Source organism: Lampetra fluviatilis, chromosome 3, assembly GCF_964198595.1.
Source record: "Lampetra fluviatilis chromosome 3, kcLamFluv1.1, whole genome shotgun sequence".
NCBI classification, from domain to species: Eukaryota; Metazoa; Chordata; class Hyperoartia; order Petromyzontiformes; family Petromyzontidae; genus Lampetra; species Lampetra fluviatilis.
Window position 1 is genome coordinate 27,925,136 of NC_136277.1, and position 11,588 is coordinate 27,936,723.

Consider the following 11,588-nt stretch of genomic DNA (forward strand, 5'->3'; position numbering starts at 1 on the left):
CAGCCCACGCTGGCATCAATTAAATTCCGGCGGGAAGGTGCGTTATGAAAACACCCCGGCCTTGCCTGAGTTCTATCCTCACAAAACAGGGGAGAGTCACTGGCAGCAATTAATTTGTCTCCCTCCCCCCTCCTCCTGCTCCTTCGCCAGGGGTGGCCCTGCCTCTTTTTGTCCTTTAATTGATTAACTCAAGCGAGCAGAATTGCGCGTGGTACCTTTTGGCGGTGCTCGCGGACGCTTGTTGATAGAGGGTTGTGTAGTAATGGATATCTAGCTCTCCGATGATGGGTTTTCGGGTTGTTGCCGCGCGTTATTCGGAACCACATCCATCTGACGTTTTCACTCCAAGCTGCTGGGAGTTTCTTCAGTTCCAATAGTTCCTGAAGAAGCTGGCAAAAAAACAAACCGTCGGAAAACCGCGCAGCACAACCATGAAAACCTACTTCTGGCTTTTAAAGGCCCAGCACGATGTAAAAGAGCATTTCATGGAAAGCCTCGTAATTGTGATACGGGTTTAAATTACGTACAAATGGCAGCAATCTGGCAGAGGCCCCCAAAACATATATATATCTGCCTCTCGCACGAATAGATAAATGCCGGACTACATCTGTGTCCTGTGTTTACAAAACAGATCTCGAGGGGCCAATGCGTTGTGCTATGAAAGCCAGGAGAGAGGCTTATCCTTCCCATCGAGGAAAAAAGTGGCTTTGTAACCATGGAAAAGTAATTCTTGTGTTTTTTTAGGTGACCAAGCTAAGTGGGTTGTAATTTTCTAAAATAAAAGGCATGCATTATTGAATAGGATCTGCCGAATAGTAACTCACCTACTCGCTTACACATTACTAATCTATAATTAATGGAAAGTGATGTTTTCATGGTGTATGTATGTGTATGCGTGTACATGAATAGTGGGGAGTGGTAGTGTAGCGGCTAGCGCGCTGCGCTACGAACCTGGCGACCCGGGTTCGATTCCCGCTCACGGCCATCACCAGTGACGATTATCTGAACCGGTCCTGGGCCTCCCCTAGGTCTACTCAGCCTCAAATGAGTACCTGGTGCGATGTGTAAACATCGTCACTAGGGAGACAAAGGCGGTCAGGCGTGGTGTTGGCCACCCACCCCCTCGTGTGCCGTGCTGGCTTTATAGGTACTCGCTAACAGCACTTGCCTTTACAGTCTGTTAAGACTATACGGGGGATCTTTGTATATGAACATATATTTTTAGCCACAGCTTTGGTGCACATTTGAATGCTGGGTTTTTGTTTTAATCATTACGTCAATAGCAAGGGTAATATTCGTGTTGCCTACACGCGCTAATGGTAACACTCTCGGTCGCCGTTGCTGAAATATGAATTATTTGAACATGTCCCGTGTGTATGTGTGTGTGTGTATGGGGAGCGGAAGTGCAGCGGTTAGCGCACTGCTCTACGAACCCAGTCACCCGGGTTCGATTCCAATTCATGGCCAACACCAGTGACGATTATCTGATCCAGTCCTGGGCCTTCCCTAGGTCGACGCAGTCTCAAATGAGTATCTGGAGCGATGTGTAGGTGCTCGCTCACAGCACTTGCCACAAAAGTCTTATCAGGCTATACAGGGGATCTGTGTCTTGTGTGGGTGTGTGTACGTCAACCCTGCCCTCTCTTCCCCATGGGGGAACAGTGGCCGTGGATACAAGCATCAGAATGGCTGCTGGCCACAGATAAGGAGAATCAGGATGAGAACAAATATTCGAAGAAAAAACACAAATCAAGCATTCTCATTATTCGGCAAGAGCAAGCACCTCCTGTTGGCTCCCTTTAATGCTCACGCAGTCCCTGGAGTTTAACTTGCTTGTGATAATCATCATTGGCCGTGGTCAATTCGCTGCTGTGCGAAGGCCTCCCCACTCTTGTCGCCATCTCTCACGGTCCTCGCGATGCCGCAATCCATTTGATTCCTGCGCGGAAGCCGCTGTGCAGGATCTCATTACTCCATCCCAGCGAGAATTCTAAATGGACTCTCCATCTCATGCATGAGATGCCGCAGATCGCGGTACCTTTGGAAAAAGACTGATAAAGTAAAAGAAAAAAATCGACTTACCACGTGCTCTTTCAACGCTGCCAGGATGCGGCGGTGGCCAGGATTGCTCAGGAGCTGCCGGAGTTTCTGGAGACGCGCTGCGAGCTCGTGAGCAACGACCTCTACCCCGACTGGGCCTCCTTCATCCAGGCCTTCCTCTGCCACGGTGAGACTCTCCCCATGACCACCACCCCCGCCCCCCCTCCTACAATTCAATTCAAAACCAACAGTTCCTAGGCATGATGCCCTTTCTCTCCTGAATTTCATCAACGCTTTTGTTACCCATAAAACACAATTGAGAAATGTCGAATGTTAAGGTTAACTAGCTACATACAATGTATTGGAACAATGGGAAAACACGAGGTATTATAACAATAGGCAGACAATGTATTGGAACAATGGGCAGACACAATGTATTCGAACAATGGGCCTGTGCTGGAACACCACTCACCAGTGCAGTCCATTCAGTTTTCTTTGACAAGTCACCACCCCCCCACCCCAACCCTAGTCACTCATCCCATTCACTCCACCCAGGAGGCGTGATCGAGGCTTGCCCGCCGGGCGACAGCCTCACCTGCCTCACGGTGGACCTGCTGCTGGAGCCGTCGGGGGACGTGGCGGTGCAGGCGTGGGGCGACCAGCTGGGCGGGCGCCCCACCACCCCGGCGCTGCGCTGCTGGGGCTCGTCGCTCCCGCAGAGCTCCGTGGAGCCGGGCGCCCTCCACGAGCTGGCGCGCCGCGTGGCGCAGGCGTGCTGCGGGCACGGCTTCGTCGGGCACCTGTCGGTCGACTTCGTCACCTTCATCGACCCCGAGAGCCTCCAGCAACAGGTGCGGCCTCTTCCTCCGTCTCCCGCTTCTCTTGCGACGCGTCTCCTTCCTCCTCTGCTTCCTTCCCGTGTGTGTCTATGTCCCATCACGGTGGTTATTTATTTTGATCCACTACTAATGCTGTTCGTTACGCACGGTTGCGCTTTATTTTGCTGCGTGGTTGCGATGTACTTTGTTCAGTCGGTGTTAGCTGCTGAGGTCGTGACGGGTTTCTTGTTTCATTCCTGTTGCTCTGTGCCCCCCCGGTGCCGTTCCCTTTCCGCCGTAATGTGCACTGATGCCTATTTTATTGAGGGCGATATTGGCACGTAAAACAATGCTGTTTGTTAGTTGCATTTGGAATTTTGGGCCTTTGTGCCTGTGCTCATTAACTGTGATGTACGTATGTATGTATCTTCAACTTCTTTCGCGCCATACGTAGCCAACTGTGCTAATCGGAGGTGATCAAAATAATAGTACAAAAACTATTGAGGACTATGAGAGATGGCGATGACTTGGGGAGGCCTTCATCCACTTCATCCAGCAGTGGACTGACCACGGCTTGATAATGATGGCGATGATGGTGAATCAACTGGTTGCAGGTTTGGGCGTTGGACCTGGACGTGGGTTACAGCGATCAGTTGGCCATGACGCGCCTCATGGAGTTCGTGACGGGCGGAGCGCTGGATTGGCGCGACAGCATTTTCTCCGTGCCGTCGGAGCCAACCCCGGAGTCCGGCGCAATGCCTCTACATGGGGACAGAGCCAAGAGGGTGAGCGGCACTAGAATAAAAAAAATACATTTTCAGTCACTCGTTAGTGTTTGCAATGCTCAGTCTCAAGTTGTCAACATGGGCCATTGTGTTAAATTGCGTGCGTCAAGTAATCCAGCGTGAGCCCACTAAGAGTTGATGATGATGTTGACAATTATGTTGATGATGATGTTGATGAGGATGCGAATCATGATGAGAATGATGATTATGAGGATATTAACGATGTTAATGAGAATGATTGTGATGATGTTGATGAGGATTTTAATTATGTTGATAATAATTGTGATGATGATGTTGATGAGGATATTGATGATGTTGATAATAATGATTATGATGACGATGCAGATGTTAATGATGATATGTTGACAGTGGTAATGTATCGATTTATGTTGAACTTCTTCCGCACCATACGTAGCCAACCGTGCTAATCAGAGGTTCGGGGGAAGGACAACAAACTAAACACAAAAAGCAGTTCTCAAGAAATTAGTTTTAAATCTATATTTGAAAGTGCATAGCTCCAGTGGCTTCCTAATATCGGAAGCAAGAGCGTTCCAGACGGCCGCAGAAGCGCATCTGAAAGCGCGCGATGCAGTGACAATGGTCTTTGTTTGATGAGGATGTTCATAATGTTGGAAATAATGATTATGATGATGGGAACGTTAATGATGATAATGATATTGACAACGACGACGACGATGATAACCTCGACGTTGATTATGACGTGCGTGCAGTCCCGTCCAGCGAGCAGACGTTACGCGGTGACGAGCACCCAGCTGGCGCACTCCAACCTGGCGCTGCTGCACTACAGCGTCTTCTTCAAGATGTGCCGTGCGCACGGCATCGGCTTCGACGTCAAGGTGGCCTTCGCTCTGCTGCGTTCCCTCTCCTGTTGTTCGTGAGGGATGAGTTCCGGAGATGCTCGTGGCCTTGCAGTCAGGTTTTTTCTTTTTTTTAACCGCCCACGACAAATGCGTAGCTCATCATCTGATCAGAACTGGCTCCTACTCCAGGCTGTGTGACAAAAACTCCACCAGTGAGGTGACTGGCAGACAGATGAGTGATATACAGACAGATTCATCTTCTTGTACAGCATTCCCTCGTTTTTTCACGAGGGATACTTTCCGGAGATGCTCGTGAATGGCAAATTTGGCGGATGATGAACTTATGAAATACGTGAACATTAATCATAACACAAAAACGAAATATTCGCAATCAAAATGAACATGAAATATTATAAATATGTAATGGGCTCGAATTAGGCGCACTCGCAACTGCTTGGAAGGCAACACTATTTATTGTTAACACAAGGCAACACTTAACATAGGGTGGAAGTTTTCGTGACTGCAAGGATCCATACTCTTTGGTTCTTTCAGTAAAGTCCTCACGCCCCCCCCCCTCTGCCTCCCCTCCCTGGCTCCTCCCCCTCTCTCTGACATATATAACCTCTTGCTTTGCAGCAGCTCTCTTGACCATTTCAGCAATTGTTTCTTGCTGTGGTTGTCCCAGCTGATGACGGGCGCTTGCGTTGCGCCCGAAACGCCGTGAATTAATACATTTATTTTTATTTCATTTATTTTATTTTTTCACCTACATGACTTTACCGAAAGAACCAAAGAGTACTTAACATAGGGTGGTGACCGCCGACCTATTCTCGCTAACACACACCATCACTCGCTACAACTAGCGTGACCAAGCCAGGAGGGCTGCTGGCCAGAGGTCGCAAACGGGTTTTGATTCCTTACCGGTACCCGGCCGCACCAGGGTCGCAAACGGGTACCCGTACCCATACCCTACCCGATACCCGGCTACCCGTACCCGGCCGGGTATCGGGTAGGGTACGGGTATCGGGGTACCCGATTGCGACCTCTGGGATGAAGCCATGTTGCAGGCGTGGGTGGGTTGATTCTAGGAACTTGAATTGTGAGAAGAGACAAGACGTTGGGAAATGAGTGACAAACGGTTACTCACCAGTGACTCACGGCCTACCCGTACCCGTACCCGGCCGCACCAGGGTCGCAAACGGGTACCCGTACCCGGCCGGGTACAGGTAGCCGGGTATCGGGTAGGGTACGGGTATCGGGGTACCCGATTGCGACCTCTGGGATGAAGCCATGTTGCAGGCGCGGGTGGGTTGATTCTAGGAACTTGAATTGTGAGAAGAGACAAGACGTTGGGAAATGAGTGACAAACGGTTACTCACCAGTGACTCACGGCCTACCTGTACCCGTACCCGGCCGCACCAGGGTCGCAAACGGGTACCCGTACCCGTACCCGGCCGGGTACAGGTAGCCGGGTATCGGGTAGGGTACGGGTATCGGGTACCCGATTGCGACCTCTGCTGCTGGCTGGCCACGCTGACTTGAGGCTTGGCTCCTCTTCACGAGGTGTCTTCACGAGGCATCTTCTTCCTTGACACGAGCAGCCTCGAACCCGGGGCGGAGGCCGCTTATATGCGCCTCGGCGTGTCCGGGCCACACCCCGGCCACGCCCACCTTCGAGAACTCTCGAGAAGGCTCCTCTCCTGTCCACGTGGCCTCCAAGGTGCCCCCGGGGCCCCCACCTTGATCCGGTCACGTGTCCAGCCGGGTTCACTCAGAGTGCCACGGCCTCACACAACCCCTGCGGCCCTGACGCATGACCTCCAGATCTCCCGAACCGGCCGTGACGTCATTCCGGCATCCAGACGTGATGACGTCATGTGTGTGTGTGTGTGTGTGGACCCGCGTGGGAGTGACGCTCCTCCGCGTAGTGACGTCACGCGCGTGTGTGTGTGTCCACATGGTAGTGACGCTACAAATATTAAAGTATCCTATCACTTTATCTCAACACTTTATCTCTCGTAACTTTCTTTCTCCCTCTCTCGATGCAGTCGTGTAGAGTTCCAGAAGTGTTTCGCGGATAGCAGGTTCGTGAATAATAAGGGAATACTACAGAGCCAACTCTCGAATATCCGGAGTAATGGGGTAGGGGGGGTGGGTGGCCCAGTTGAAACAAAACAAATAAATGAGCCTATTAACAAATACAACACATCGTTTACCTACGGAAGACGTAGTAGGGAGAGAGGGAAGGGGTAAGGAGAGCAGAGCGTGACATCTATTGTGAAATCTTTAATTTAAAAAGCGGGTGGGGGGGGTTACATAAAGCAAAGCATTAAAAAAATGATGAACGAAGCAAAGTGCCGACTACACCGAGCATCTTTTTGTTTCCTCTGATCGTAAATTAAAACGTAGTAGGATGCGTTGTTTGTTTGTATTGCTTCACATCGTATTGGCCATCAGTGATACAGTACGCCTGATGGTTTGGATCTCACCACATTAATAATAATAACCACTACGGAATTTATCCAGTTTCTCTCTATTTTCTGTGTTATTTTTTAAGAGTATATGATTGTAATTCTCAAATGGCACTTGGTATGTGGGCGACATATTTTCTATGATTGAGAATGCTGTGGCGTTGCTAGGAATGCCTTCCACATGTCAATGCTTCTTTGCCTGTTTCTCAGGAGGGATTGCTGCCCGCAAACTCACTCTTGAATTTCTACATCTCAACTGCAGATTTTTCCGCAATTAAAATATTTCTTTTGTAAAGGTTTGTCCTCCGATGTTTGACCTAGCCTCTGGCGCCCTTATTTTGTGCATTTTCCCCTTAAGCCACCCAGCCTCATTCCATTTCCATTACTCAAATACATCAATTTGACAAATAAGTCAAATAAGTCAATGAATAATAACATTCCTTTTTGATGCCGTGTGTGTGTGTGTGCGCGTGCATGCTGGCGTGCTCGCACGTGACATCAGGAGCGGCAGGGAACCGTCTTCACCCTCATCCACGGGCAGAGACGTGAGCGGCTCGGGATGATGTGAGTGCGCCCTCAACCAGCCCATCCGTAATCTTTTGTTTGATACATTTTGTGTGTCGGTCTGCGTGGAGCAATTGCATTCATTTCCATCCAAATGGCGCGCGCACTTTGCATCATCAGCCGCGCTCTTGTGCGCGTCCCTTTCGCAGGGTGATCATGGACGATCTCCAGGTTGCGCTGATGACTTTTGCTCAAAACCTCGCACTCATCCACCAGCAGATCTCCTCCGCCGATATGCAAGGGGAGACGAATTTTAAGGTTGGTCTCGCAATGCTCTCCGCTGTTTCCCTACTTCTGTAGAAAGAAACACGAAGCAATTTGTGCAAGTGCAGTAGCATAATATGAAATGAAATGCATTTGATGACATTTCTTTTGAGAACTTTTTTTTCCTTTTGAGACAGTTTTAAAGTAATTGACTTGCTAGGCAGGATAGTTGCCTTCTACCTGTTGCCTGTCTCCTGCTTCCAACCTCCCTTTGGATTGACGTAGATGCGCACTGGTAAAGTTTCGGCTACCCAACCCGAATTTTCCCTGTTCATCCCGTCTGCCTCCATATGGCTGTGTTTGATGTTTTTCACTCCACCACATTTTTTGTTCTGCCCCTTGCAATGTGCCTTACTCCCACACCACCTCCTCACCCGGATATCTTCCCTACGTTCTCCATCCTCGAAACCGTCGCCTCCTATCTCTGTCCCCGGCCTCATCTACCCACAACCCTCCCCTCTCCCGCCTTAATCCCACCATCCTCGGACTGCTCTGGGACTAGTTGGTGCTGCCCGGGCCGTTCCAGCAGCTGGGCTCCAGTTGCTTCTGGCTTACTTTACTCCCTTTCCTCTCTCCCATGTTTCCCAACCCTACCTACCCAACCCCTGCCACTGCCATCTTTCCGAATGTAGCCCCTCACTTTAGTGAAGCATTTCGAGATGTTGTTGCATTTAGATGCGATAGAAATTGAAATGTTTTATTATCGTACTTGATATATTCCATGATATGAATGTAAGTCGTCTCTGGGTATGCCCTCATATGGCATATAATGTGTGTGTAGTGCTCAAATTATGTTCCCGCACAACAAATGCGAGTCACTTTCTATAAGTGCGTGCGCTTACCAGTTGAAAGGTTAATAAGTGTATTTTGTGGCATCATGCCTAAATGGACTGTTCAGGAAGGCTCTATCTGTGCTTTGGCTGCAGGAAGCTGTGCAGGAAATTGAGTCAATTCTGGGCATCACGGTGCAGAACTGGGACAGAGAGGAAAAGGAGCGGGAAAGTAGTGGCCAGCTTGCTGACCACACGAAGGCCAACACCACCGCCACTGCCCCCGCTGCTGTCACAGAGGCCCTGTGAGCCATCGGTTGAGGATGCGAAGGTGGGACAGAGAGGGAAATGCTTCGTCAAGAAAAGCATGCCCTCAGCTGGCTAAGCGCTGACCTCCTATGAGCAAAGGCCTAATGAAAGATGGGGCAATGGGCAGCGACGTATGTGGAAAGGGATCATAGTGAAATACTTGTACTGCGCCGCCACTCGCTATTTAATCCCAAGTGCCAGAGGGGTTTGTTTAGCTCCATGATTGTGCGTTGACGATTTGGCCATTTATCTACAGTATGTGCCAAATGTGTATGTGTCTGATTTTTACAAATGGTGAATGTTTCTTTTTCAAGTATTTTGAATTACATTTAGAAATAGGAATTATGGTTTTAAAAATCTGGTAAGGAACATTTCACGTCGTTTATAGAGTAGCCGCTATACTTTATTACTTTTTAGTATTCGTCAGGCTTTTCTACATGGTAATTTCACTGTAGGATCATTCATCATTATTTGTGAGTTGTTTTCATTGTAGTACAAGAAGCTTTACATTTCATAAGCAGCTGCACTGTTACACAATAATACTCACGTGTAAGCACTGTAGCCACCAAAGCATGTGTTTGTAGTGTATAATAGCGCAATGGGGGAGCAGTGGCACAATGATTAACACAATGCAATATAAATCCGTAAACCCAGAATTTTACTCCTTGACTAACATCAGTGGCAAGCTATTACTGAAGCAGTCTTGACCGCCCCCTTCATTAACCCGCACTGATCAGCTTGGGAAGAATTGATTATCAAACAACCCCATTTGAGGAAGCCTTAATCCAGCAGTGGATTGACAGAGGGCTGAATTATAGTATTGTTGTGATACGTCGTATTTTCTCCCTGGTATTTTCACGTTGATAAAACAAGTATATGTTCCAAAAAACTCGTAAGTTTGTTGGTTTGTAGTATGCGAGTGAACGTTGCCGGATTGTGGTATTGTCTGCTGTAAGTGGCGATAGAATGTGTAACAACAAAAAATGTGTTCCTGGCTAGTAAGTGTTATTTTCTAATTGCTTATGCCTCAAAAGTACAGAAAATGGTTATTATTCCCAACAAACTTTGCTTTTGTGACCAGAACACAAAAGCAAAGTTAATCATCCACTCCATTAATAACACTGTGTAACAAAAAAATGTTTTGTTACTGAGTAGTGTTATTTCCTAATTGCTTATGCCTCAAGAGTACAGAAAATGTCTATTATTCCCCACAAACTTTGCTTTTGTGACCAGGACAGTGATATTTTGAAATGTACCTATTTTTAATGAGAAAACGTGGTGTGTGCATTTGTGTCATTCCTTCACGTAAAGTCCTGGTCACAAAAGCAAAGTTTGTGGGGAATAATAGCCATTTTCTATACTTTTTAGGCATAAGCAATTAAAAAAACAACACTTACTAGCCAGGGACAAAAATCGTGTTACATAGTGTATAATCAAAAGATGGAGATGGATAATGTGTTTCTTGTCATATGTCGTATAGCAATGTCATAAAGCATCAGTCGCTGACATGCCTCTGCAATGGGTGTCAAAGCTAAATAAAACCAACTCGGTGATCACACAGTGTCCGCGCAAATCTTCTTATAAGTGTCATTTGCTGAAACAAAAAAATGTTTAAATTTTCCATATCAAAATGTGCATCACCTGCTTTGAAAACACACAGGCCTTAGCAGGGCCCGATGCGCGTTTCGGTGAATGTTCCTTTCTCGTCCAATTTTCGGCAAAAGACAATCTCATGTCTCCATCACCAGCAACTGGAAAATCTCCAAGGTGATGCGATCTGTTTCAGCAACCCTGTAAGCGTACCCTTCGTCAACGTGGGAGCCATACAAACACGGGTCAATATTAACCTTTAACTAAATGTTAAATGCTAAAACAGAATGACCAACGATCTGCTTTTGTCTGTCATACATTCTGCTCTAGTTCTCAACCCCAGATGTAAAGATTTCATCATTATTTTCTAGTTTAACTTTGAGAATTTAGAAGGTGGCAGAACCTTCAACAGGCACGCGCATGTATGTGTGTGTGGTCTCAGCCACACTCCATCCTCCCCAACGCTACAAAGCTTCGTGTTTATGTCAAGGTGTCAATCAGGCCCTATGTCGTGATGTGTAAGCTTTCCCCTGTGTGTAAAAGCCTCCAAAACCGAAATATGAAACACACCCAATGGTGCAATCTATAGATTTTGTAGATACAGTAATACACAGTATTTGAGAGTGAATATTCCGCGGGGACGTGTCAGTGTGTACAGATAGAGGGGCCGTACCGTCTAAGTGGATGTTTGGCTGAAGTGCTCATTGGAGAGATGCTCAGCCTTCAAATTGTGCTCCGTGCTCCATTGGCCACAGATCCCCATGGAAAATGATGCAATAGCTCCCCTTCGATAACGCCGTCAAATGTACTGCTCAGCCCTCCTCATAACCCTCATCATTAGATTACCTATAGCTTTGTGTTACTTGATGTCACCGAGCTCCCCACGCCTCTTGATATTTTAACCGACCTTGGGCCCTCCCTTCGCCAACATGCATTGCCTAGCGTGGTGAAGTATGGTCAAACAATAGCCCATGACTGACACGGTGTTTGGAGGCCTTCATCCAGCAGTGGATCGACAAAGAGCTGTTGATTAAATTATGCTTCTGTTCTAGATTTGAAGCTTTCGTGACTGCAATGATTCATATTCTTAGGTTTTTTCGGTAAAGTCACGTAGGTAAAACATTAACTTTCATTAATTTTAATGTTTTACCTACGT

At 47.7% G+C, this 11,588-nt stretch overlaps 1 protein-coding gene across 3 annotated transcripts in view; it reads left to right on the forward strand.

The window, feature by feature from the left end:
• The window catches only part of IQCH (IQ motif containing H), a 67,761-nt gene extending 57,741 nt beyond the window's left edge, over window positions 1–10,020 (forward strand). For all 3 annotated transcript variants that reach the window (XM_078885989.1, XM_078885990.1, XM_078885991.1), the window contains 7 exons: window positions 2,107–2,227; window positions 2,596–2,891; window positions 3,473–3,643; window positions 4,375–4,500; window positions 7,438–7,499; window positions 7,649–7,757; window positions 8,690–10,020. In XM_078885989.1, the coding sequence (XP_078742115.1) occupies window positions 2,107–2,227; window positions 2,596–2,891; window positions 3,473–3,643; window positions 4,375–4,500; window positions 7,438–7,499; window positions 7,649–7,757; window positions 8,690–8,842 (1,038 nt within the window). In that variant the 3' untranslated portion in view covers window positions 8,843–10,020. The remainder of the gene's footprint in view (window positions 1–2,106; window positions 2,228–2,595; window positions 2,892–3,472; window positions 3,644–4,374; window positions 4,501–7,437; window positions 7,500–7,648; window positions 7,758–8,689) is intronic.
• Window positions 10,021–11,588: the final 1,568 nt, after the last annotated feature.